At 51.5% G+C, this 23,195-nt stretch overlaps 11 protein-coding genes across 11 annotated transcripts; 6 read left to right on the forward strand and 5 right to left on the reverse strand.

Annotated features, from left to right (window-relative positions):
• Nucleotides 1–1,486: 1,486 nt before the first annotated feature.
• Nucleotides 1,487–3,132, reverse strand: ASPZODRAFT_384695 (hypothetical protein). Its single transcript, XM_022728297.1, has 3 exons — nt 3,114–3,132; nt 1,601–3,055; nt 1,487–1,525 (listed from the first exon to the last, which is right to left on the reverse strand). Exons 2-3 carry the CDS (start codon nt 2,995–2,997, stop codon nt 1,522–1,524), a joined length of 1,401 nt encoding a protein of 466 aa, XP_022585945.1. The 5' UTR covers nt 2,998–3,055; nt 3,114–3,132; the 3' UTR covers nt 1,487–1,521.
• Nucleotides 3,133–3,293: 161 nt separating this feature from the next.
• ASPZODRAFT_87787 (hypothetical protein) lies at nt 3,294–4,672 on the reverse strand. The gene is made up of 6 exons (XM_022730314.1): nt 4,530–4,672; nt 4,183–4,464; nt 3,873–4,133; nt 3,688–3,820; nt 3,469–3,637; nt 3,294–3,418 (listed from the first exon to the last, which is right to left on the reverse strand). The coding sequence occupies exons 2-6, from the start codon at nt 4,451–4,453 to the stop codon at nt 3,344–3,346; spliced, it is 909 nt and encodes a 302-aa protein (XP_022585946.1). The 5' UTR covers nt 4,454–4,464; nt 4,530–4,672; the 3' UTR covers nt 3,294–3,343.
• Nucleotides 4,673–4,987: 315 nt separating this feature from the next.
• Nucleotides 4,988–5,744, reverse strand: ASPZODRAFT_127510 (hypothetical protein). Its single transcript, XM_022721771.1, has 5 exons — nt 5,585–5,744; nt 5,493–5,530; nt 5,363–5,433; nt 5,187–5,307; nt 4,988–5,117 (listed from the first exon to the last, which is right to left on the reverse strand). Exons 1-4 carry the CDS (start codon nt 5,623–5,625, stop codon nt 5,215–5,217), a joined length of 243 nt encoding a protein of 80 aa, XP_022585947.1. The 5' UTR covers nt 5,626–5,744; the 3' UTR covers nt 4,988–5,117; nt 5,187–5,214.
• Nucleotides 5,745–6,005: 261 nt separating this feature from the next.
• On the forward strand, nt 6,006–8,348 carry ASPZODRAFT_56829 (hypothetical protein; the record flags this gene model as incomplete). Its single annotated transcript, XM_022728639.1, has 1 exon — nt 6,006–8,348. One exon carries the CDS (start codon nt 6,006–6,008, stop codon nt 8,346–8,348), a length of 2,343 nt encoding a protein of 780 aa, XP_022585948.1.
• A 304-nt stretch (nt 8,349–8,652) lies between these two features.
• Nucleotides 8,653–9,606, forward strand: ASPZODRAFT_57156 (hypothetical protein; the record flags this gene model as incomplete). Its single annotated transcript, XM_022728667.1, has 1 exon — nt 8,653–9,606. One exon carries the CDS (start codon nt 8,653–8,655, stop codon nt 9,604–9,606), a length of 954 nt encoding a protein of 317 aa, XP_022585949.1.
• A 497-nt stretch (nt 9,607–10,103) lies between these two features.
• ASPZODRAFT_148719 (hypothetical protein) lies at nt 10,104–12,531 on the forward strand (the record flags this gene model as incomplete). Its single annotated transcript, XM_022725409.1, has 9 exons — nt 10,104–10,186; nt 10,268–10,352; nt 10,376–10,646; nt 10,730–10,942; nt 10,990–11,021; nt 11,106–11,168; nt 11,229–11,877; nt 11,927–12,280; nt 12,350–12,531. The coding sequence occupies 9 exons, from the start codon at nt 10,104–10,106 to the stop codon at nt 12,529–12,531; spliced, it is 1,932 nt and encodes a 643-aa protein (XP_022585950.1).
• A 136-nt stretch (nt 12,532–12,667) lies between these two features.
• On the reverse strand, nt 12,668–13,060 carry ASPZODRAFT_138535 (hypothetical protein; the record flags this gene model as incomplete). Its single annotated transcript, XM_022724472.1, has 1 exon — nt 12,668–13,060. One exon carries the CDS (start codon nt 13,058–13,060, stop codon nt 12,668–12,670), a length of 393 nt encoding a protein of 130 aa, XP_022585951.1.
• Nucleotides 13,061–13,438: 378 nt separating this feature from the next.
• ASPZODRAFT_148720 (hypothetical protein) lies at nt 13,439–15,260 on the forward strand (the record flags this gene model as incomplete). The annotated part of the gene is given in 6 exon segments (XM_022725411.1): nt 13,439–13,540; nt 13,649–13,867; nt 13,933–14,277; nt 14,326–14,506; nt 14,568–15,190; nt 15,210–15,260. The coding sequence occupies 6 exon segments, from the start codon at nt 13,439–13,441 to the stop codon at nt 15,258–15,260; spliced, it is 1,521 nt and encodes a 506-aa protein (XP_022585952.1).
• Nucleotides 15,261–16,926: 1,666 nt separating this feature from the next.
• Nucleotides 16,927–19,510, forward strand: ASPZODRAFT_56332 (hypothetical protein; the record flags this gene model as incomplete). The annotated part of the gene is made up of 4 exons (XM_022728603.1): nt 16,927–17,140; nt 17,220–17,353; nt 17,447–19,289; nt 19,350–19,510. The coding sequence occupies 4 exons, from the start codon at nt 16,927–16,929 to the stop codon at nt 19,508–19,510; spliced, it is 2,352 nt and encodes a 783-aa protein (XP_022585953.1).
• A 1,433-nt stretch (nt 19,511–20,943) lies between these two features.
• Nucleotides 20,944–21,999, forward strand: ASPZODRAFT_56802 (hypothetical protein; the record flags this gene model as incomplete). Its single annotated transcript, XM_022728637.1, has 3 exons — nt 20,944–21,189; nt 21,237–21,365; nt 21,457–21,999. 3 exons carry the CDS (start codon nt 20,944–20,946, stop codon nt 21,997–21,999), a joined length of 918 nt encoding a protein of 305 aa, XP_022585954.1.
• Nucleotides 22,000–22,233: 234 nt separating this feature from the next.
• On the reverse strand, nt 22,234–23,102 carry ASPZODRAFT_56139 (hypothetical protein; the record flags this gene model as incomplete). Its single annotated transcript, XM_022728588.1, has 2 exons — nt 22,234–22,875; nt 22,932–23,102. 2 exons carry the CDS (start codon nt 23,100–23,102, stop codon nt 22,234–22,236), a joined length of 813 nt encoding a protein of 270 aa, XP_022585955.1.
• Nucleotides 23,103–23,195: the final 93 nt, after the last annotated feature.

The raw sequence follows: 23,195 nt of genomic DNA on the forward strand, positions 1-23,195 counted from the left end.
AACTCTCCAGCTCGATGGGGGGGAAGAAGCGAGACACACGGAGGGGGGAAGTTTGAGGCGAGATAAAATGGAGAGATAAAATGGAGAGAGAGAGAGAGAGAGGGAGGGAGGGAGGGAGGGAGGGAAGACTAAAAGACCGAGGGAAGGTCTGAGAGGGACAAGAGGGACAAGAGGGACAAGAGGGTCAAGTCAAGGTCAAGTCAAGGTCAAGTCAAGAGGGTCCGAGAGGGTCTGAGGGAGGGTCTGGAAGGGGTGGATGACGGCAAAAGCTGCCAGGGAAGGGGGAAGGGGAAGGGGAAGGGAAGAGGAGGGACTAATAGGAAGAGAGGAGGGCGAAGTGACGATACGCAGGCTTATCGGAAACAACGGCGGCGAAGCGAGGGGCAGGGAGAGATAGATACAGTAATCGAACGATAGGTAATAGGTACGAGGAGTAGAAGAATAGGTACGAGTAATAGAGGAATAGGTACGAGTAATAGAAGAATAGGTACGGAGTAATTGGTACTTGGTAGTAGTGAAGATCATGGCTGTCTACAAGCTCAAGTACCTGCAAGTACCACCACGACTAGCCCAGAGCGGCGTAAGGCTGGTCCGGGTCTGCGCGGCCATGGATCCAAGGCTCAGGCACTGGCGGTGATGAATCATCGAGAGTACGAGAGAGGATATACTAGAAATTGAAATAAATATTAGCCTGTCTATTTAACTATGTAGTATGTAGTATGTAGTATGTAGTAGTATATAGTACTATGTAGTACTAACTATGTAGGAACTAACTATACTATACTACATAGTTGTAACTACCTAGTTATAGCTACTAGATACTAAGTCGACACTAATATAGGTATGTAATAGGTACCAGGTAGGTAAGGTACCTAGTAGTCCGCATTCAGCAAGCCTAGACCGACAGGCACAGACTGCAAACGGAGATTCTTGGAACTTAAGTTATTACCAAGACGGCGTAACGTACTAACTACGGGGTATGTATAGTGGCGAAGAACTGATATAGAGTACAAAGGTAACAGATGTGATAGTACTAATATCAAGTATCTTTAACATATACTTACATACATATACTTACATACATATACATATACATATATATATATATATATATATATATATACTAAGTATTAAATCTCTACTATCTTACTATCTTACTATCTTATACTATATACTGTTACTGTACCTGGTACCTGCGCCGGCCGATAAGGATCGCGATCGACATCGTTTGCTCCACTTGACACCACTCTGACGTCTTTGATTTAGTCGTAACTTCGTCCGCCGACTAATGATCATGGATCCGCACTTAGAGTTCGACCGCTGGATTCCATGAGGATGCTAGAGCCAATACTATATGATGTAGATAGCGGGGTAATACGATCGTCGGAGTTTATTCTTGTCGTCGTACGGAGTACCTAGTATCTACAAGATTATACCCAGTATATTACTAGTACTACAGGTAGTACTACTAGTAACTACTCTCTAGTAATATACTACTAGGTAGTTACTATGTACAACTTATTAGCTAGTTAGTTAGTTAGTGTCTGAAATAGGTACTACTACTTAGTAGTAATGTACTTTGTATACATATATGACATACTATCTTAACGCACTGCTCACAGATCCAACCATGACAGCCGCCTCGCGCTCCCAACCCTCCCCAGCCTGTTTGGTCCCCGGCACCTGCAATCCCCGCAGCACGCACTCGCGGATCTCCGTCTTCAGCCGCTCGCGGTTCGATCGCAGCGTGCGTGCCGACACCCCCCCCCGGTTGAGGATCTCCTGCACGCGCGCCGTCAGCGACGACGCGATCGACCGCCAGAAATACGACGGCAGGGACGAGGTGTCGAGCAACTGAAGCAGTGGCTGCAACAGATTCGTCTTGTCATGACTGTAAGGTGATGGTATTGTTGTTGCATCGCCCAACGGTAGTAAAAGAGGGTGCGTCGGCGGCTTCAACGTCGCCAGGATCGCTTCGAGAGCGACAATATCCTGGCATTTCCCCGCCACATCCGCCAGCGCCCGGTCAATCGTCGGAAGCATCGCGAGTCCCCGCGCCAGCGTGCTCAGCGCCGAGCTGATCGCCGTCTGCATGTAGCCTTGTAATGTCGACAGCAGCAGTTCCGGTCGGTACTCAAATACCACGGGGACCCCCCCCCGCCCCGCCCCGGGAGAGAGGATATACAGCGTCGTGATCGCAGAGACGAGACGCGCCCGCGCATCCCGGGCCTGCTTGTATCCCCCCGCCGCCGTCGCATCGGTCGAGCCCGCCCCAGCCGAGAACCGCTGCACGGCCTGCTGCGCTCTCGCCTTGACCGTGTTCTCCGCGGGGACGAGCAGGTCGCCGCGCAGCGTTCGCATCGTCTTTACCCGCCCCAGACCGTACCCTTCTTCCCCCTCCGTCGTCGTGGCCGAAAGCAACCGGCGTAGATTGAGAATCGTATACGCCGCTCGCTCCAATGCTCGGAAATCATCTCGCCCGCTCGATATCGTAGGTGGGGTTTCGTTTATCGGACTCCCGGCGAGATTCCCCCCGCGGCCCGTCACTTCCACAAGCTGGCTCTCCAGCTGTCGTCCCAACGTCACGCACCGACCGACCGCTCGCGCAAGTCGCACCGTCGCAAGCGAGTTGGCCGCCGCCACGCGGGCCTCCTCCGCACCCTCCCACTTGCGGAGCACCTCCTTCTCTAATCGCTCGTACCCCTGCGTCACGGATCCTATCTGCTCCCCGGTCTCCTGTAGGATGTGCTCCGCCGCCGTGGTCTGGTCCCGCGTATGCGTCAGCAGAGGCTCCGCCGCCCGGCTGGTCAACGTGTGCAGGTGGGTGTCGATTTCTTGCACATCAAACAGCACGCGCGACAGCGGTGTCGACAGGTCCAGAGGCGTGTCGTTGGCGTTGTTCGTGCTGAGAACTAGCGAATTCGCAAATCCAGCGGGTGAGAACCCTGGGTCCAGAAACGCCTCGTAGTCTATGTACGACGGCTCGCCCTCCGCCATCTTGTTTCACCTCCTGGGCTGCCTTGGGAGTTAAGAGCTGTGCCAAACGTGCCTCTTCCTCAGGTGTAACACATCAAGTCTTTGCGGTCTGCTCTGTTGGCCCTGGATCACTTCCGGTCTTTCAATTCATCTTAGCTCATTCCACTGGGCGATTCCTCGAGCAGTCGACCTTTGTGATAGTAACGTTGTGCAACACGTGGATACGCGGATAATCTACGCGTCACGTGGTGCTTAGTCATCCATAGGGAATGGAAGTATGAGATTGGTCAACTTTGCTACGTATAGGCTACTATTTACTCAAGTTTATCATTATTCAATTCGCTAATCTGAAATTCGGCATTGGTCATCACTCTAGGACCCTCCCGTTGCTCTCCTCGACGACAAGCTCGTACTCGGGCTGGAACTCGGTAAAAAAGTTGTGCTGCTGCAGTCAGAATGGCGTGCAATCCAGCTTAATCTCCAGTCACTTACCGTGTTCTGGACAGCGTCTGCCGTGAACTGTGCCACGTCATGCGGGATGATCTTCTTGGGCAAGCCGTTCGCGGCGGCCGCCTCGGCTAGGAGCTGCGCATGGCACGCATGCTCGAGGCTGGTGAAGAGCCAGGCGGCCTCGTCGACGGTGCGACCGACGGTCAACAGTCTAGCGAGGGGAGTCAGTAGGAGGATGGAAAACGGCCGTAGTATACGCACCCGTGGTTCTGGAGAATACAGGCGATGTTGTCCTTGCCTAGCGCTTTGGCTACCTGTATACCTTCGTCCTGCGCCAACGCAATACCGCCATGATCATCATAGACGCTCAGCTTGCCGTAGAAGTTGCAGGAATCTACATCATATTAATACAAACGACTTGCGGACAACTCAACAGGAGAGCTTACCTTGGGAGAGCATGTCGATAGGCCGGCCAAATGCACTCCAGGTCTTCCCGTAGATACTGTGCGTGTGTGCTGCGGCGACAACATCCGGTCGCGCCTTGTGAATCTCCGAGTGGATCATGAAGCCCGCCTCGTTGATTGCCGCCTGGTTGCCTCCCTCAACAACATACCCCTCGCTGTCCACAAGCACCAGGTCGGAGGCCTTCATGGAGGAGAAGTGTTTGGCGTACGGGTTCATCCAGAAATGATCCGTCAGCACGGGATCTAGACGATTAGTACAGCACAGTCTATGTGGTATAGAGCAGATGCTCACCTCTCATAGAGATATGGCCTGAGATCCCCTCCCCGTAGCCTTGCTTTCCAAAGAAGCGGAACGCAGCCGCCATGTGCTCTCTCATCCACTGGCGTTGTTTATACGGGTCCGTAAAGGACGGGACCCCCCGCAACTTCAGCGTCCCGCTGCGGTTCCCACGGGCGGTCGCTTGGAAGATTGCATCCTCCTCGGCCGTGGTCTGAGCCAGGGGCGGTTGTACAGCGACACGGATGGTCTGAGGAGCGGACTCGGTGATGGTTGACGTCGACATCGTGGGAGGTTCTGTACAGTAGGTGAGCAGCTTGTAGTATACTAGGTGGTAAGAGATAAAGAGGCAAGTTTCTAACCAGGTAGTAGTTGGTCAAGTCGAATCTCACGTAGTGGTAATCTACTGACTTGCGGAGTGGCTAACTCAGGCACCACCCCGGGGGTCAAAGAGGGGTTATAACATCCTCTGGATGCTTCTTATCTAGACTGCTTCCGGTCTGATGCCGGGCAACCCCCGCTTGGATGCCAACCAAGTCGTTGTTTTGATGCAGTGGAGAGCGACGCAGAAAGCGGCTGGCCAATCCGCCTGGGGAGGTTTCCGCCTGGATTGCTATCCGGCGGGATCGATAGCTAAAGAGAGAGCCACTATGCAGTGGGATATTGGAAATCAACCGGATATCCGTATTACTTGGTTTCACTTTCTTTTTTTTGTTTTTTGTTTTTAATTGTCTGACTGGTATTTCTGGTAGGGTATTTAGGCTAGTATTAATAATAAAAGTTCACTTGCTTTTTCAATGGTATTTCATCTAGACTTCAGGCAGAAAATAAGAGTTTATTATTGTACATCGACATATATGATCAAAATTCATCTCATAAGACAGTCATCACGCTAGAATGGAGAGGGTCTGGTAGAATATGGTACATTGGTAGAGGTGATGCGATAGACACTGTCGAGTATATATCACAGTCAACCAGGTCAGAAAACCATCAGTACGTTAGGCACCTGAGGTAGATACCTAGTATGAAGCGCATCTTGCTGCCCAATCATGTTGGTTTGAGATACTCTGCATCGTTCTCTTTGTTGCTCTTGCGAGCGTCTTCTAGCATGGACTCGATACCTTTGTCCTTGAGAACTTTCTGTTGCATATCAGACGAGACTCCATGCCATCACGCACCCGGGGAATAAACATACATTCAGGCATGTCCTGTATTTCTTGAAGAGCTCTTCGCATTCATTAGACGACGTGTTGCCTCGCAGATATTCTATCCTGATTAGCTCCGGTGTCCGAATCCTGATTGCTCTTGGTTTCTCAGTCTCATACTTTCGCTATACCACTTGAGAAAACAAGTATCGTACTTCCTGAAGCAGAAATTAGTCTCGTAGACAGATGGGGGGGATGTCATAGAACCGTACTCTTTAATCTCGTTGCATTCTGGAGCTATAGACGCCGCCATGGCGAGTAAACTGGCGTTTTTTTCAAGGGACTATATCTCCAGCAAACCACACCAAGTATCAAAACGTCATTAAATAGTCGAAATAATGCACGGAAAGCTCCTAGTCCCTGCTCTTCCTCAATCCTACAGCTTTGATGAAGATAGCATGCATAATGGGATCTCCGATTGATGGTTGCGCTAACTATTTTCAGTTAGCCGTTTACCGCCTCTGTCCACCGGCGGATCTATTTATCCGTGGCGATAAATGTTCCTTCTCTGGGCAACTTTTTCTGAGGCCGATCAGTTTGGGGCATTTGATGGGTTGAGGTGTTGGTGTACCCTTCTTGTATTGATTTTTTTCCTTTTCATTTTATATAGTCTGCTATTCTGATTCCTGTACAATGGACTCAGCAGCAGATTTCCCCCCGTTCCAGGAACGGCTCACGTCCAAACTGGTGCAGATGACGCGCACCGTAGGACAACTTTCCTCCGAGGATCTGAATTTCTATCGCTCCTCCAGCTCAGGGGTCTCCGAGTCTCTCGACGAGCAGAGCGAACGGATCCTCTCGTTGACTTCGTCTATTCTCAAAGCCGCGACGGCAGGGACAGAGCTGTCCGCTCCCGTCTTGAAAGACGAGGATTCGATTGAAGACAATTGGCGGGGCGTGGTGGATGTGATCGACGCGCTTCTGGAAAAGGCAGACGCCTGCCTTGACGAGTTTACTGGCGTGATCAAGAAGTTGAGCCCCTCGCAACAAGAGCAGGCCAAGACGACGTACGGGAAAAGAGCGGCGGCGGCCAAGTTCCCCAGCATCTACGACTATGGGCCGTCGAAAATCCCGAAACCGCAGTTGCTGTTTGAGCGCCAGCCCGACAATACTGAGACCTCGCCCTTCCGACCGCTTCTTCGCACCAAGCCGCACGCTCGGCTGCCTCTGGAGGAATCGATCGAACCGAGTGGTGGTTCAGAGACCGGCTACAGGAACCCGTACGAGACCGAGATTCGCGACGCAGAGTATCCTCCGTCTACACATGCTTCCTCGCCACCCATCGACTATCAGCCGTGGGAGTCAACGACTGCGACCTTTGTCGACACATTAGACGGGGTGAAACAGATGTTGGACGAGCTCAAGTCGGCCAAGGAGATCGCCATTGATCTGGAACACCACGACGTGCACTCATACCATGGCCTGGTCTCGTTGATGCAGATCAGCACGCGGGAGAAGGACTGGGTGATCGATACCCTCAAACCGTGGAGGGAGGAACTTCAGGTGCTCAATGAGGTCTTTGCCGACCCTCACATTCTCAAGGTCTTGCATGGATCGTCAATGGATATCATCTGGTTGCAACGCGATCTCGGTCTGTATGTCGTGGGCATGTTTGATACCTACCACGCTGCCTGTGCGCTGAACTATCCCAAGAGAAGTCTCAAGTTCCTTCTCCAAAAGTTTGTCAACTTTGAAGCGGACAAAAAGTACCAAATGGCCGACTGGCGCATCCGCCCGCTGCCATCTGGAATGTTTGATTATGCGCGATCTGATACCCACTATCTCCTATATATCTACGACCATCTGCGCAATGAACTGCTCAAAGAATCCACCCCCGACCACAACCTGATGGCGTATGTGCAAGAACAGTCGAAGAATGAGGCCCTGCAGCGGTATGAGCGCCCTGTCTACGATGCGGCCACTGGAATGGGTCCCGGGGGCTGGTATGATGTTCTGTCTCGCAACTCGCTGGTATTGAGCAAGGAGCAGTTTGCTGTTTTCAAGGCTGTCCACCAGTGGCGCGACGAGATCGCACGGGCCGAAGATGAGGGTGTTCAATGCGTCTTCCCGAAACATGTCCTCTTCAAAGTTGCACAAGCGATGCCGCTTGACGAGGGAACTCTACTGAGGACGCTGTCCCCTGTGACTCCAATTGCCAAGAACCGATCTTCCGACCTTTTGGAGACGATTCGGACCGCCAAGGTTGCGGGCGCGACGGGACCAGAATGGCGTGATGTTTACAAGCCGTTTAAGAAGGCCGGTCTCACTACAGCAACCGAACCGACCGAACCGTCCAAGCCTGTGGACGAAAGTTTCCCTATCGCCGGGCGCTTCGAGGTGTCTCAGTTTTGGGGTGCCGTCTTGGACCAAGAGGAGCTATCCACGCCTCCCGAATATGCCCTTGTCGCTTCCGCCGAAGCCCTCCGCCTTTCCCTGCCCCTGCCTCGCATGCCACTGACCGTATCCGAGGCACGGGACAGACTGGGTGTGAGCAAATCTGCACCGGCTCCGGTACCAGCACCACCGACTACCGCCACGGCTCCTTCCCCCCAGCCAGAGGAGAAGAGTAAATTTTTCACGGTAAAGGAGCTGGGCGGGCCTCGCAAACGGAAAGCCGCGGTGGCACCCGAACCCGTCAAGGAGAAACTGGTAGTTACGCCAGAGCTGGACGAGTTGAGCGGTGAGACCAGCTCCGCGCCGGACGTGACGGAGGACAAGCTTTCGAAGAAACAGCGGAAGAAGGCCAAGAAGGACAAGGAGAGGGAGAAGGAGAAAGACAAGGAGAGCGAGCAGGCCGAGACCGCCGTGCCATTCGACTACACGAGGGCGGACTCGATGCTTCACGCTGCTCCGGTGCAGGCATCCGCCGCGCCGAAGAAACGGCCGTTCAACCCGTATGCTAAGGCGCTCGACACGTCGACCGGGCTGGGCAGAGCGAAGCGGGAGACGGCGGGCAAGAACTTTACCTTTAGGTAGCTAGGTAGATTAGGTACCTCAATATGTAACATGCCGCCAGATTCCAATTCCAGAGTCCAGAGTCCAGACTCCAGAGAGTAAGTGCTCACATGACTTGTTAGCCTCAGGCTGGCGGAGTTGACCGCCTCACTTCCTTCCTATACCACCTTGACGCCCTCCTTATATCCCCTTTTTTTCCTTTCTTATTATTCTCGTGAGAAGCTGTCTTAGTAGCAAGTACTATCATATCATCGAGTTTGAGCTTGAGCCGCGTCATAATCCTACTTCTTTTCGTGATATCTCTTAGTCCCTACAGCTGCCCATCATGGAACGTTGGCCTGTATTACTTCGCTGCCTCCTGCCAGACTTCACCTGGCCGGACAATAATAACGCGCGGCCACTCATGAAGACACAAATCCCACCCACGCCTCGACCAACACCGCCCCGACTACGCCGACTGTGGGGGTTTCTCCATACGTACTTGCGACGGTTTTCTCAGACGTACTGCGGCTGGGCTGGGATTGCCTATGATAATCAAATCGCTCAGCTTCCGTTTGGACTGATCCTGAAATGGTCTGACGGAACTCGGCTAGAAGAAGTTCTGGCCATGCAAGTCGCCCGAAGAGCTGGCTTTCCGGTTCCACGAGTTATCTGTTATGGAGAACATCCTGATACACCACATGCGCCCGTCTCGATCCTTATGACTCGGGTGCCTGGCCAAGAGCTAGGCCAAGTATACGAGACACTGAGCAACGAGGATCAAAAGTCGGTTTTACAAGAGCTGAAAGTCTATCTGGATGTGATGCGTGGATGGCCACATCCCTGGGGCGGAGATAGGATATGCTCTCTGCTGGGCACTGCGGTGAGGAGCGTTCGCGTTCCGAACCACTATGCTGGCCCATTTGAAGGCGAGGAAGAGTTCAACGATTATCTCATCGAGCCTTCTTGGTCGGGCGGATTTCCATCCGAGACAGCATATCAAGACGCTTTGCAGCTGGCTCGAGGCATGAGGAAGCTGTCACATCCAATCGTGTTTACTCATGGAGATCTAAAACCTCATAATATCATGGTAAAAGGGGGACGGATCACAGGCTTCCTAGACTGGGAGTCAGCAGGATGGTACCCTGACTACTGGGACTTCACCACAGCACTGAGATTCACACTAGAGGATTTCTGGTGGTACAGTTTCATGCTTGAACTCGGCGGCGACATGTACTTGACAGAGTTGAAGTTCGATCGTGCATTGAATTCATTAACATGCGATTCTTATTGTTGGTGATACCTGCGTGATCCTTCTGTTTCTCATTTCAATATAACTAACTATATAATATCTACTATCCAATCAACTATTCTCTTGCACTTCTCTGTAAAAAATAAGGAAATATTCATAGATATCTGTAGCCAGAATAGGGTATAATTGTATATATTTATAAATATCCTATTCCTGTAGGCTTAATCAAAGTCTAGTTCATCTTTTCTAGTACTCCGTATACTGGGCACTGATAGAACTGAGTTGATTCGTCGACTCTGGAGATCATCACTGACTAATACGGACTAAACTGCATCTAGAAAGCACGGCCGTTGCAGGCCTGAGGCTGCCACAAAAGGTCACTAACTATAGGCAGTTAGTTACTTAGGCACCTGACTGCCTAGTTAGGACTCTAGGAAGTACCTCTACCTACCTCTGACTAGACCCTGACCGTCTTCCACCTTCTATCTTCTTCTTCTCCCCCTCTCCATCTGTTGCAAAAAACATCGTTCTTAATAGATTGTCAAATGCCCACACAATCATCGCCAGCTTCTCTAGGCCGGAGACGTGATCAACCGGTCTTGAGCTGTTCCTTCTGCAGAGGACGCAAGTAAGTCAGGGTTCTTCGCAATCAAGTGTCTGATCAAGGCCCGGCCTGTTGCTAGCACTCCGACAGGCTACGGTGTGATAGAAAAACGCCATGTGGCTCTTGTGTAAGGCGTGGCAACACGGAAGAGTGCATATACGGCTCCTCGGAGCAGGAGCGCAGAGATGCGGTTGATTATAGGCCGCATACCAGAACCAACAGGCCCGTCAGAGAGTCACTCGGCTGGAGAACCTCGTGACGCAGATGAGAGATCAAATGAGGGAGATGGAGCAGAATTCCCGTCAGGTATCGGGTAGTACTCTATGTCCACCCGCCGAGCCCTCTCGCATCTCTGCTGCATCAAACCTTGTTCCCCAGGAGGAAGACCATATCGTAAACACTGTGGAAAAACTAAGTCTCACCGATGATCATGCTGTCTATATTGGCAGCAGTCACTGGGTTACCATCTTGGAGGATGTGCGTGGTAGCCAATATAGTAATTATCTATTCTATTTTCTGCTGACCTTTCTTCTGCATCTTTTGCCTCCCAGATCCAAAATCTCAAAGATGAGCTGTTCGATGATCACTCGGAACACTTCACAAGTCGGGAGTCGACTGTTTTTGATGCTAGTCCGAGCGACAATCCTCCAGCCACCAGGATATCACTTCTCTCGGGCCACCCCTCCCTTTCGAAAGAACAGATGCATCCCATGATCCCACCCCGCAAGGTTGTCGACCGCCATGTTTCTCACTTTTTTGATACGTTTGATTTTGCGCCTTGTAAGGTCTGGGGCCCTCGGTGGCATATCCTTGCTAACGCGAGTTAGGTATTCTCCACCGGGGGAAATTCCTCACAGAGGTCTGGTGATTTCTCTCCTCCAACTGCATTCAATTGCTCTTATTCTTCTTCTCTTCGGGGATTTGCTCATTTTTCTGCATGTAGTACACTACGTTTTGGGAGAACCCTTCGGCTGCGCCCATTATGTGGGTAGGGCTCTTATTCAGTGTCATGAGGATTTCCGCATTCATCCAACAGCAAGGTGCTGGAGGAGCTTCGCAGGAGTAGACATACCGAACTCTTACCATCCACTGCTTGATTGCTGGGGGTTATCTACGACCGAGTCGATACACCATCGAAATCTTGACCCTGCATTTCGCAGTCGATCAACAGATGAATCTCAACACCGATACTGAGAACTGGGTCCTCATCGGTGTAATCATCCGGCTCGGGCTGCGCATGGGCCTTCATCGTGACCCATCCCACTGGTCAAATATTCTCCCCTCGGAGGCTGAATTCCGACGTCGGCTCTGGATCACACTCTATCATATGGACTTCTTTACGAGCACGCAAGTCGGGCTGCCACGGACCATTAAGGACTCTCAGTGTGATGTGCGCCCGCCTGCCAACGTGTTTGACGATGACCTGAGCTTCGAGCATCATGAAGTACCCCCAGAACGCCCGTTGGCGGATCCTACGCCTCTTTCGCACATTATACAACGGCAAGCCATTATCAAGGTAGCCGCGGAGATATACGACGCGACGGAAGCGGGACCACCGTCATCCGCCATAGTCGAGATGCTCAGCGCCAAATTAGATAGTGCCATTAACTCCATCCTTGGGCAGTCAAAGCACCGTTCGCTCGAGACATCCATTGCGGAAACCCTCAAGACCATCCTTCACCAAATATTCATTGATATTCTCATTAACAAAGGCCGTTTATCTCCTTCATCGACGGAGCTTCATGAAGAAGGGTTCCGTGGAAGAAGAAGCCACGAGGTCCACTAGACTGTGCATCGACACTGCCTTGGCCATACTGGAACATCAGCGAAGGGTTGACGAAGAAACTCAACCGGGAGGCATTATGTTTGGGATCCGCTGGCAGGTGGCCTCGTCGCTTAACCATGAGTTTCTGCAAGCGACGATGATGCTATGTTTGGCACTGAGCCGGTTCCACGAGGGCCACCTCGGCTCGACTGGCTCTACTTCCCTTCATCGCCAAGGAGAAATCATACAGGCATTGACCATGGCAAAAGACCTGTGGAAAAAAGACGCCGACCGATCGGTTGACGCGCGCAGGGCAGCAACAGCCATAGCGTCCGTGCTTATACAGGATCTCGGTAAAGAATCATTAGAGGAGACTACACTACCAACGGCCGAGGGCTCTGCTAATACTGGGTATCCCATAGGGTTTACCGAGCCAATTCCGGGAGCGGCTGCACCGAACTATCTTGGTAGTTTCCCCTCTGGGCAGAATATGGTTATGGATCCTCCTTTCTCCACAATAGATGCTGAAATGATAGCATTCGAAAGTTTGTGGGATGACCTTGTGACTGGGTCCATGGAGGGAAATTGGGCGGCGATGCATTGAGACAATCTCGCCAGAAGTATACTACTACCTTGTCTACAACCCTACTCTATAGACATGCAAAAGCGAAGGAAAGCCACCAATCAATTCAATGGCCCTTGGCTCTATGGCCGCACTACATGCCGCCAACCGAAGTCGCCTAATCGTCCTTCCGGAACACCAATTCCAATTTCTTCTCCTGGAACTTGAGCTCCGTCATATCCCTCTTTTCCATAACGCTTATCCGACTACTTTGGATCTCCGGCCGAGTGAGGATCTCCTGAAACGTGTTGTCAAAAGCTGACGCCTTGAAAAACCCCGTTCTCTGAGCTGACTCGTCCACTTCTACACGCAAGGCGATATAAATCTCGTTGAAGCGCACATTCGTCTCTTCGCTGTCGCGACAGGCCACATTGGCCAGGGAGTAGAGCGCGCCCTGGGTGAAGGCTGGGGCCGCACGCATGCCAAAGTCGCCCATCACGCCCGTGCAGAGAGTCCAGGTGCTAGTCGAGTGGTTTTGTTCCAGCAGATATGCAATTGTGGCCCCACACATTCTTACCCCAGTCCAGCAATGGGTACTACATCTCAGACTGTAGGGCTGTTCAAGGTGCATGATAATTACCAACCTTGTACAGCCTGGATTAGCGGTACTAGAGTGTTAGATGCATGATTTCCCTCGTGATAGACGGACGGTCGGACAGTGGAGCGGACGGTCGGCGGGTCGGCGGGTCGGCCCGTGAATGCGATCGTCTTGGCAACAACTTTCCCGATCCGGATGAGTTTAGGGCTGCCTTGTAGACCGTCCTTCTCCGGCTTTCTCACTATTTATCGAGGGAGAAATCCATTTATAGACCGACATGGTCAAGAAGAAATCTTGTCTCACACAGTCCTAACTATGGATCCATCTATTGACAAGTCGGAGGAATTCGACATGGAACCCCCCGAAGCTCCAGCTGGCCATGTTTACCCTACCGGTATGAAACTCGGACTTCTAATGACCTCCCTCTATATTGCCATGTTTCTCGTTGCATTGGTAGGTTTAATACTTCTCTTCTTCTTCTTTTCTGATTGATGACAGGATAAACTCATCATTTCGACCGCCACATAATCCATCACGGATGAATTCCACGCCTCGAGCCAGGTAGGCTGGTATGGCGCAGCGTACATGCTGACCAACTGCGCGCTCCTGCTTGTGTTTGGGAAGATCTATATCTTTCTCAACGTCAAGACTGTCTTCCTCACGACCGTGGTTCTGTTCGAGGTTGCGTCGGCGGTTTGTGGCGCGGCCCCAAACTCGGTTGCTTTCATCATCGGCCGGGCGATTGCTGGTTTAGGAGCTGCGGGTGTACAAGAGGAGATTGTACGTGTTTTTTCAAGTTTTTTCTTTAATATTTTTTCTTCAGGGTTTCTTCTAATATTTTCTAGTTAGTTCTTATTGTCTATGCTGCCCCCCTTGCGAAACAACCGCAGTACCAAGGCTTCTTTGGAGCGGTATATGGCATCTCCTCGATTGTCGGCCCATTAATCGGCGGTGCTTTCACTTCCAACGTCTCCTGGCGGTGGTGCTTCTACATTAACCTTCCCTTTGGAGGCGTGGTGCTTTTGTTCGTCTTCTTCCTGCTCCGTGTCCCTGAGGGGGTTTCGTTCAGGGATTCCCCTGCGGTGTGGAAACATAAACTGGCGCAACTGAATTTGGAGGGAGTCGTTATTCTGCTCTCTGGAGTGGTTTGCTTATGTCTGGCTTTGCAATGGGGTGGGTTTACATATAGTGTAAGTTTTGTATACATGGAGAGAGAGAGAGAGAGACTGATTATACAGTGGAGTGATGGACGCATCATCGCCTTGCTGACAGTCGTTATCGTCTTGTTGATCGCTTTCATCTCGATCCAAATCTTGAGACCCAAGACAGCCACGGTACCACCTCACATCTTCATCCAGCGAAGCATCCTCGCGAGATTTTGGGTAAGTTGTACGGTTGGTGTTCATATGACGCTGTTTGGTGAGTTATTTACGCAATGCACCACCCTCCGATTTAAAAAAGGAATCACCTAACAGATAAGTATACTACCTTCCGATCTGGTTCCAGACGGTGAAAGGAGACTCGGCCGTTGAGAGTGGAATCCACCTGCTCCCGATGGTGATTGCCATGGTGGTCTCGTCTATTCTGAGCGGCATCGGAACCGTGCGAGTCGGCTACTACACTCCCATTCTGATCGCGGGGACATGTCTTGTCTCTGTGGGCTCGGGACTTCTGACGATGCTCCAAGTCGACAGCACGACAGGCCAGTGGATCGGATACAAGATCGTGTACGGGTTCGGGTTGGGGTGTTGCTTCCAGGCGCCTAAGATGGCGGCGCAGACGGTGCTCCCTCGCCGGGAAGTGGCTATCGGGGCCTCGCTCATGCTTTTCGAGCAGACTCTCTTCGGGGCAATCTTTGTCTCTGTCGGACAGAACGTTGTGGACCAGCGTCTGGCTTTGCTTCTGGCTCGCATTGCGGGTGTTGGTCTCACGCCTGGGGAGATTGAGAGCGCGGGGCTTACGGGACTGCTCGATAGGACCCCCTCGGAGGATCATCCTGCGGTGCTGGAGGCTTATAATTCGTCTCTGCGGTTGTGTTTCCTGGCTGCTCTTGCCTTTGCCTGCCTTTCGGTCATTGGTAGTGCTGGAATGGAGTGGCGGAATGTTAAGGGGGGGGGGGCAGAAGCAGGTGAGGGAGGAAGTCAAGGAAGCCGGAAGAACGCGTAGTCTTTAGTCTAGTCTTTAGTAGATCATCAGTCATACTATAATTTAAGAATGTATTTATTCTAAATACCCGCAGTATTGAGATCTTAAACTAGAAGATATCTATTTAATACTATCAATATCAAGATGAATATTCTAGGTAAGAAGTTCTAATTCTATAGTATGATAAGTATTATCTCTGCTAATATATAGTTATAACTATAAAGATATATAGTACTTGTGGCCTGATCAGCCTGAAGTCTATCAGAAACAGGATTAAAAATAGTTGAGCTACATTATTTCATTTATAATAATAGATAAAAGTAACTATATATAACTACACAACTATCTACATCTATCCTCAGGCATACTCCGTACTACATAATACCCCCCACATGCTGCAGGTACCCCTTCTTCTTCGTGTTGGACAGCCTTAGTGGACTCTTGGCGGGGTCAGGTCAGGAACAAAGAGTTTCAGCAGGGATATTTCTTACTTGGACTGTTTTATTCTGTTCTTAGTGATGTACTAATTAGTTAGTTACATGGTCACTCTTGAATACTGCTTGAAACGTGCCACTATAAGTGACATTCCCTTGCGTCTGCTCCCATGGAGGAAGGAGGTCGAATCCAACAGTAATACATGATCTTGATGAAATCTATCTACATAGACTCGGAATTCAATCATAAATCTAAGCATATAATTATAAATTATATCACAGATAGAATAGGTACTGAGGAGTTGACTATAGTTATATAGTAAGTACCTGGTAGCCCCTATTCGCTTCCACTGCCGTTTTTTGCAGGTTTCAATGCAGACCAGCTCCACTCCCATCGCCATCTCACTAAAATCATGACCAACCCGGTTGTCTATCTTTCTTTTCCTTAAGAGAACATCCCCTCTTCTATCCGGCTGCATCCTGATGCTCCATTAGTGAGTGGTATTGTTCTTGTTATCCTTCTCCTTCTTCCTCCCCTCCTCTCTTCTCCTGCCACCGCTGCCTTGCGCCCTCTCGTACCTTTTGACTCAACCTCCTCTCCTACGGCCACTGCACACCCTCTCTTCCCCCCCCCCCCCCCCCCCCCCCCCCCCCCCCCCCCCCCTCTCTCTCTCTCTCTCTCTTTCTCCTCCCTCCCTCTCTCTTTAATTCTTACTTAATGCTGGTCTCTTTCTCTCCTTGTTTTTTCCCTCGGAATTCCACCTCTCGATAATAATTCTCGCCTCGACGTCGACCTTCCTGCCTCCTAAAAACTACCCTCCCTCTCCCCCTCCTCGCAGAAAAACACGTCCCCCCCGGGGTCCTTGTACCAGCCACGCCGGTCGCGAATCGAATCCCTCATTAATTGATTGACTCTCCGCCCTTGTGTGTTCGCGAAAGCTGTCGACCCTTCGGAACCTTTGGACAATAATTCGACTCCAACCTCCCTGCAAACCCTGGCTGGACTCGTTGCAGAACGCGTGCGATAAGGAGGCACGATCGCAAGTCTTCCAACCCCCGGTGCTTGCGTTCGTTTCGTGCTTTCTCCAAAAAAAAAAAAAGTCGTTATTATCCTGCTCTTCCGATCTCCTTGGTCCTATTCCTCGAGATAAATCAATTGCGGGTTATCCGGTCGGACAAGGGGTACCCATTCGCAGTGTTCACTCCGTCTCTTCCAGTTATTTTCTTTCCTCTCCCCAGTGAGCCCTTCTCGACCACAAAATGTCTGTGGCGACCATGTTACAACCGGCATCCAGAGCCTCGAGGGCGTCCACTTCGTCGTCCTCCTCCTTTCAGCCAGTCACTCGCCAGAACACCATGTCGTCGCATGACACCCGCTCGCTCCGTCAGTCCAAGCGGCTCTCCGTCACGGCCCTGTACCTGTCCATGTCCGCCAAGGATAAGGATCTGGAGATTTCAGACGATCTAGCAAGAGGTTAGTCTTCTCGCCCTCATCCCCGACTCGTGTTGGTCGTCGGCATTTCCGCGCCTCTCTAACCCCCCCCGGTAATCAGCTCAGAAACATCTGCGAGAGCTGAAAATGAAGATCTCGTCGCAATCGAAAAAGAACTTTGTTCTCGAAAAGGACGTGCGCTACCTGGATTCCCGCATAGCTTTGCTCATTGCAAACCGTATGGCGCTGGAGGAAGTATGCTTACCACCTTGGCTTCCCCCTTTTTTTCTTCTTCTTCTTCTTCTTCTTCTTCTTCTTCTCTTTTTGCTAACACGATTTGCTCTCCAGCAAAATGAAGTGGCTAGTCATCTTGATGACACTGCAGACCCCCAGGAAGGCTTCTTCCCAAACGATGAAAAGACCCAGAAATACGGGAACCTGCTCTTCCTCCTCCAGTCGGAACCCCGCCACATCGCCCATCTCTGCCGCTTGGTGTCCATGTCCGAGATCGACTCGCTCCTCCAGACCGTCATGTTCACCATCTACGGAAACCAATACGAGAGCCGCGAGGAGCACCTGCTGCTCACCATGTTCCAGTCGGTCTTGACCTACCAGTTTGACAACACGCCCGAGTATTCCTCCCTGCTCCGCCAGAACACCCCGGTCTCCCGCATGATGACCACCTACACCCGCCGCGGCCCGGGCCAGAGCTACCTGAAGCAGGTCTTGGCGGATCAGATCAATGCTTTAATAGAGCTCCGCGACGTCGATCTCGAGATCAACCCGCTCAAGGTGTACGAGAACATGGTCTCCCAGATCGAGGAGGACACCGGATCGCTCCCCGACTATCTCCCCAAATCCGTCACCGCCGAGGTGGCCGCCGCAAACGAACAGGTGCAGGCCATCATCGCGCCGCGGCTCAAGATGCTGACGGAAATCGCCAACGGCTTCCTGACCACCATCATCAACTCCGTCGATGAGGCGCCCTATGGCATCCGCTGGATCTGCAAGCAGATCCGCAGCCTGTCCCGCCGCAAGTATCCCGACGCGCAAGACCAGACCATCTGCACCCTCATCGGCGGCTTCTTCTTCCTCCGCTTCATCAACCCTGCCATCGTCACGCCGCGCTCCTACATGCTCATCGACGCCATTCCGACCGAAAAACCGCGCCGGACCCTCACGTTGATCGCCAAGATGCTGCAGAACCTCGCCAACAAGCCCTCCTACTCCAAGGAGCCCTACATGGCCAAGCTGCAGCCCTTCATCCAGCAGAACAAGGAGCGCGTCAACAAGTTCATGCTGGACCTGTGCGAGGTCCAGGACTTTTACGAGAGTTTGGAGATGGACAACTACGTGGCCCTGTCCAAGCGCGATCTCGAGCTGCAGATCACCCTCAACGAGATGTACGCCACGCACGCCCTGCTGGAAAAGCATACCGCCGCCCTGGCCCAAGACCAGCACTCCCACCTGCACGTGCTCTTGCAGGAGCTGGGCCCGGCGCCGACGCAGGTGCCCCGCAAGGAGAACCGTACGATCACCGTCCCTCTCTTCAGCAAATGGGAGGCCGCCCTCGATGACCTGACCGCGGCCCTGGACATCACCCAGGAAGAGGTCTTCTTCATGGAGGCCAAGTCCACCTTTGTTCAGATCTTGCGCTCCCTCCCGCCCAACTCCTCCGTGGCCCGTCGCCCGCTGCGCCTCGATCGGATCGCCGAGGCGGCGGCCACCCTGAAGAATGATGCCGTCATGGTTCGCAAGGGCATTCGCACCATGGAGCTTCTGAGCCAACTGCAAGAGATGGGCGTCATCGATCGATCGGATGAATTCAGTCTCCTGCGCGACGAGGTCGAACAAGAACTCGTCCACTTGGGCTCCCTCAAGGAAAAGGTTCTGGAGGAGACCAAGAAGCTTGACGAGGTCTTCCGCACCATCCGTGACCACAACGCCTACCTCGTCGGCCAGCTCGAGACGTACAAGTCTTACCTGCACAACGTCCGCAGCCAATCCGAAGGCAAGCAACGGAAGCAACAGAAGCATCAGGAACTCGGGCCCTACAAGTTCACCCACCAGCAACTCGAAAAGGAGGGCGTCATCCGCAAGAGCAACGTCCCGGAGAATCGACGAGCCAATATCTATTTCATGTTCAAGAGTCCTCTCCCGGGCACTTTTGTCATCAGTCTTCATTACAAAGGTTTGTTGCCCCCCCCCCTCTGAAAAGATTTCCAAATGCAGAAACTAATATTCTCAACAGGACGTGCTCGTGGTCTCCTAGAGCTTGATCTCAAACTCGACGACCTCCTCGAGATGCAGAAAGATAACCTCGAAGATCTAGATCTCGAATATGTGCAATTCAACGTTTCCAAAGTGCTCTTGCTCCTTAACAAGCGATTCGCACGGAAAAAGGGATGGTGAACACCCTCCCTCGCCCCTTTGTTTAATGATATGATCACGTCCACGAAGCAGATGTTTATCCCAAGAGGAGCCGCCTTGGGGCGTCATGGCTGCGCGCAACGTCGCTGTCTCTCTCCAGGCGTTATGAACGATGACCCGATTCGGGATTTTCAGAATATTCCATCTCCAATTAGGCGAGTAAGAAGAAATCTTGCTTTAGTCTCATCATTCGGAGATGGGAAATTCAATAATGTATACCTGAACATCACTCTGGTCCCCCTCCCCCAAGCGACCAGCCTGTCTCTGGTCTGTCGCCTTGTTCATTTTTTAATCTTTGCTTTTTCTTTTCTTTTTTTTTTCTCTTGACTCTGATGCCTTGCTTTGCTTTGTTTTTTTTTTTTTTTTTTTCGACATTTCCTCTTTACATGTCCCTTCAAGATATCAATTTCTGTTTACCCTTTACCCTTTCTCTCTTATTGTGGATCATATAGCACGGCACATGCGACATATATAATGGCTGTGAGGGAAGCAAGGACATATCATGATTCCAGATTAATTGACACTTGTGTCTGCTGGCTCAGGCGCAATGATTTTATGCAAGTTTCACATTTCTTCTATTTTGTTTTTCTCTCTCTCTTTTTCTGGGCAGCAAATTTGTCTTTTTTTCCCCTGTTTTTTTTTTGAGGGTTGATATACCCCTTTTTGTTCCATTGACCACGTTTTGCGGCATGGAGGCCCCCATTTGTTTTGTTGTTCCTGTTCTACTGCTTCCATTGTCATTGTTCTATACTTCTGTATATCTCGGGGCCCTTGGCCTTCTTATATCCTCTTCTTTTTCTCTCTTCTGTAATGCCAAGTTCTATGTGCAGTCTTCTCGATTCTCCTTCCCCTTTTCCCTCTCCCCCTCCCCCCTCCCCTATTCTGGTTGTGGAGGCTTCATGAACTCAATCTGGGGTTTTCTTTTTTTTTTAACCCTGTAATATCAATGTCTCGATGTTAACACGTATTCGTTATTGTTTTAAGATTGGTTAGCATGCTATATACATCACTTGGCTGTGGTGGACAATGTTCTTATGGAGTATAGACACTGAGACAGTGACAGCAGCTAGCACAACATTAATCCACAGTTACCTCTGTTCCCCCCTCTTCCCCCCTCCATTCTCTTTAAATATATCTGAAGCTTTTCAGTTGCCTGAGTGGTTCCCTGGTTTGCTCACCGTCTCTCTGTGCACAACCCACTCTTCAAGGTGGGTTTTCGCAGCTGTTAGCGCCACCGCCTGCCACAGGTGAACCCCTCGTCTCCGCGCATCAACTTTCCTTACACTCGTCCTCTCCTCTCCTCTCTTCAAAAGATTTAAACAAGATCAAATATTTAGAGGAGATTCTTAGTTTTCTCCAAAGACCCTTGAGAACCCCCCCCTGTTTAGCGAGTCTCTACTCATTTCTCCTCCACAATGGCCGCCACCGCTGAAAAGCAGGCGCCCTTCGATCCCAAATTCGACGACTATGACTTCCCAACCACTGCGCCCGAGTCCAAGCCTGGCCACCCGGGCCACACAACGTCCGAGCAGGATGAGAAGGTCGCTCAGCTGCGCTCCGAGCTGGAGCAGCTCGGTTACACGGAGCGTCTGGATACCCTGACCATGCTGCGGTTCCTGCGGGCTCGCAAGTTCAACGTCGAGGCTGCCAAGACCATGTACGTTTAAGAAAATTCGTTTATTGCATTTTTTCCCCTTTCTTCTGACAGTTCAGGTTCATCGAGTGCGAAAAGTGGAGGAAGGAATTTGGCACGGACACGCTGGCGGCCACGTTTGAGTACAAGGAGAAGGCGGATGTGTTCAAGTTCTATCCTCAATACTACCACAAGACGGACAAGGTAGATTTCCACCTTCTTCTTTTTTTTTTTTTTTTTTTTTCTTCTTCTCCTCTTTCCCTTGTCAAGATATATATGCTTACTGGAGATATAGGACGGCCGGCCGGTGTATATCGAGAAATTGGGCAAGATCGACCTGAACGCAATGTACAAGATCACGACGGCGGACCGGATGCTGCAGAACCTGGTGACCGAGTACGAGAAGCTGGCGGACCCGCGACTGCCCGCATGCTCGCGCAAGGCGGGCAAGCTGCTGGAGACGTGCTGCACGATCATGGACCTGAAGGGGGTGGGTATCACCAGCATCCCGTCGGTGTACGGGTACATCCGGCAGGCGTCGGCCATCTCGCAGAACTACTACCCCGAACGGCTGGGGAAGCTGTACCTGATCAACGCTCCCTGGGGGTTCAGCAGCGCCTTCAACGCCGTCAAGAGCTTCCTCGACCCCGTCACCGTCGAGAAGATCCACATCCTCGGCTCCGGTTACCAGAAGGAACTCCTCGCCCAGGTCCCCGCCGATAGTCTCCCCGTCGAGTTTGGCGGTACCTGTCAGTGCGAGGGAGGCTGTGAGCTCAGTGACATGGGCCCCTGGCAGGAAGCCGAGTGGGCTAAGCCCCCTAAATGGTCCTCTCCGTAGGTTCTCATTACATAGACATCACTGCAAGTCACTACAAGTCTAGAGCGGACACTCTTCTTTTTTTTTTCCCCCCCCACCTTCTGTTCTATCTTCTGTGCATTGATTTTGGGTCAATATGAAAAAAAACAATTCCAGCCAAGAATATACATTTGTGAATGCATGTCAGATCTGTGGTCTAGACTATTTCAATTGAGAGCTTCGTATCATACCGTTTCTTTTTTTTTTTTCTTTCTCCTAAATCTTCTCGACTACTTCCGCCGCCCTGGCTGCCCGTTCCGTCTTCCCCACCGTCGTAGCCAGCGCATGCGTACTATCCAACTCCTGCCCTTGCGTCTTCTCTGCAGGTACGCCATCCACCTCGCCCTGGAGTCGGAGCAAGGTTCGCAGTGCATCCTCGTAGACCTCTGCCATCTCACCGCTCTGCCACCTTTCTGCCTCGTGGTCTGTCCCCAGCGGGACGTGGAGAGTCCAGTCCGCTGGACGCAGGCGTTTACGTCGCCTAGACTGTTCCTGTGTGTCTTGCATATCGACGTCTGTATTTTCCTCTTCTTTATTATCGTTTTCTTCTTTTTCTTCGACTTCGACTTCGACTTTGTCTTCTTCGTCTTCGTCTTCAAGGACCCTCTTCAATTGCGCTGCGTACTCCCTCGCCGCTCGCGAGGGTGTATCCCGTCTCAACTGTGCAACGGTGGTAGTCAACGATTCAAGCTGGGCGTACAGCGAGGTGACCCGCGCCGCGAGATCGGAATCATAAGCCTCGTACTCGACTGTTTCCGTGGTGGTGAAGGACGCGGGAAACGGGAACTGGGGGGACGTCGAATCGATTCCGTTGATGCTTACTGACGAGGCGGCGGATCCGAATGTACGATTTATAAACTGACTATTAGTGAATATATATACATCGGTATAACTATATTAATGATTGATTGTACCTCATCGACGTGTTCTCGGACGCGTTCGCGCATCGGGTCGGGCGTGTCATCGTTTGTTGCGGAGAGGGGTAGATGGAGATCCAGTTTGCGACGCGACAGCGCAACGGTGTTGGCGTAGAGATAGGTGAAGTCTGCGGCGGACTGGAGCTCGATCTTGCGGTAATGAGCCATTGTGAATGGTGTATGGAGATGTTTTAGCTGGTTGTATGAGATTGAGGTCTTGGACTGGAGGCAATAATTAATGCATGAATACACGGTGCCAGA

The sequence above is a fragment of the Penicilliopsis zonata genome, assembly GCF_001890105.1.
Source record: "Penicilliopsis zonata CBS 506.65 unplaced genomic scaffold ASPZOscaffold_1, whole genome shotgun sequence".
NCBI lineage: Eukaryota > Fungi > Ascomycota > Eurotiomycetes > Eurotiales > Aspergillaceae > Penicilliopsis > Penicilliopsis zonata.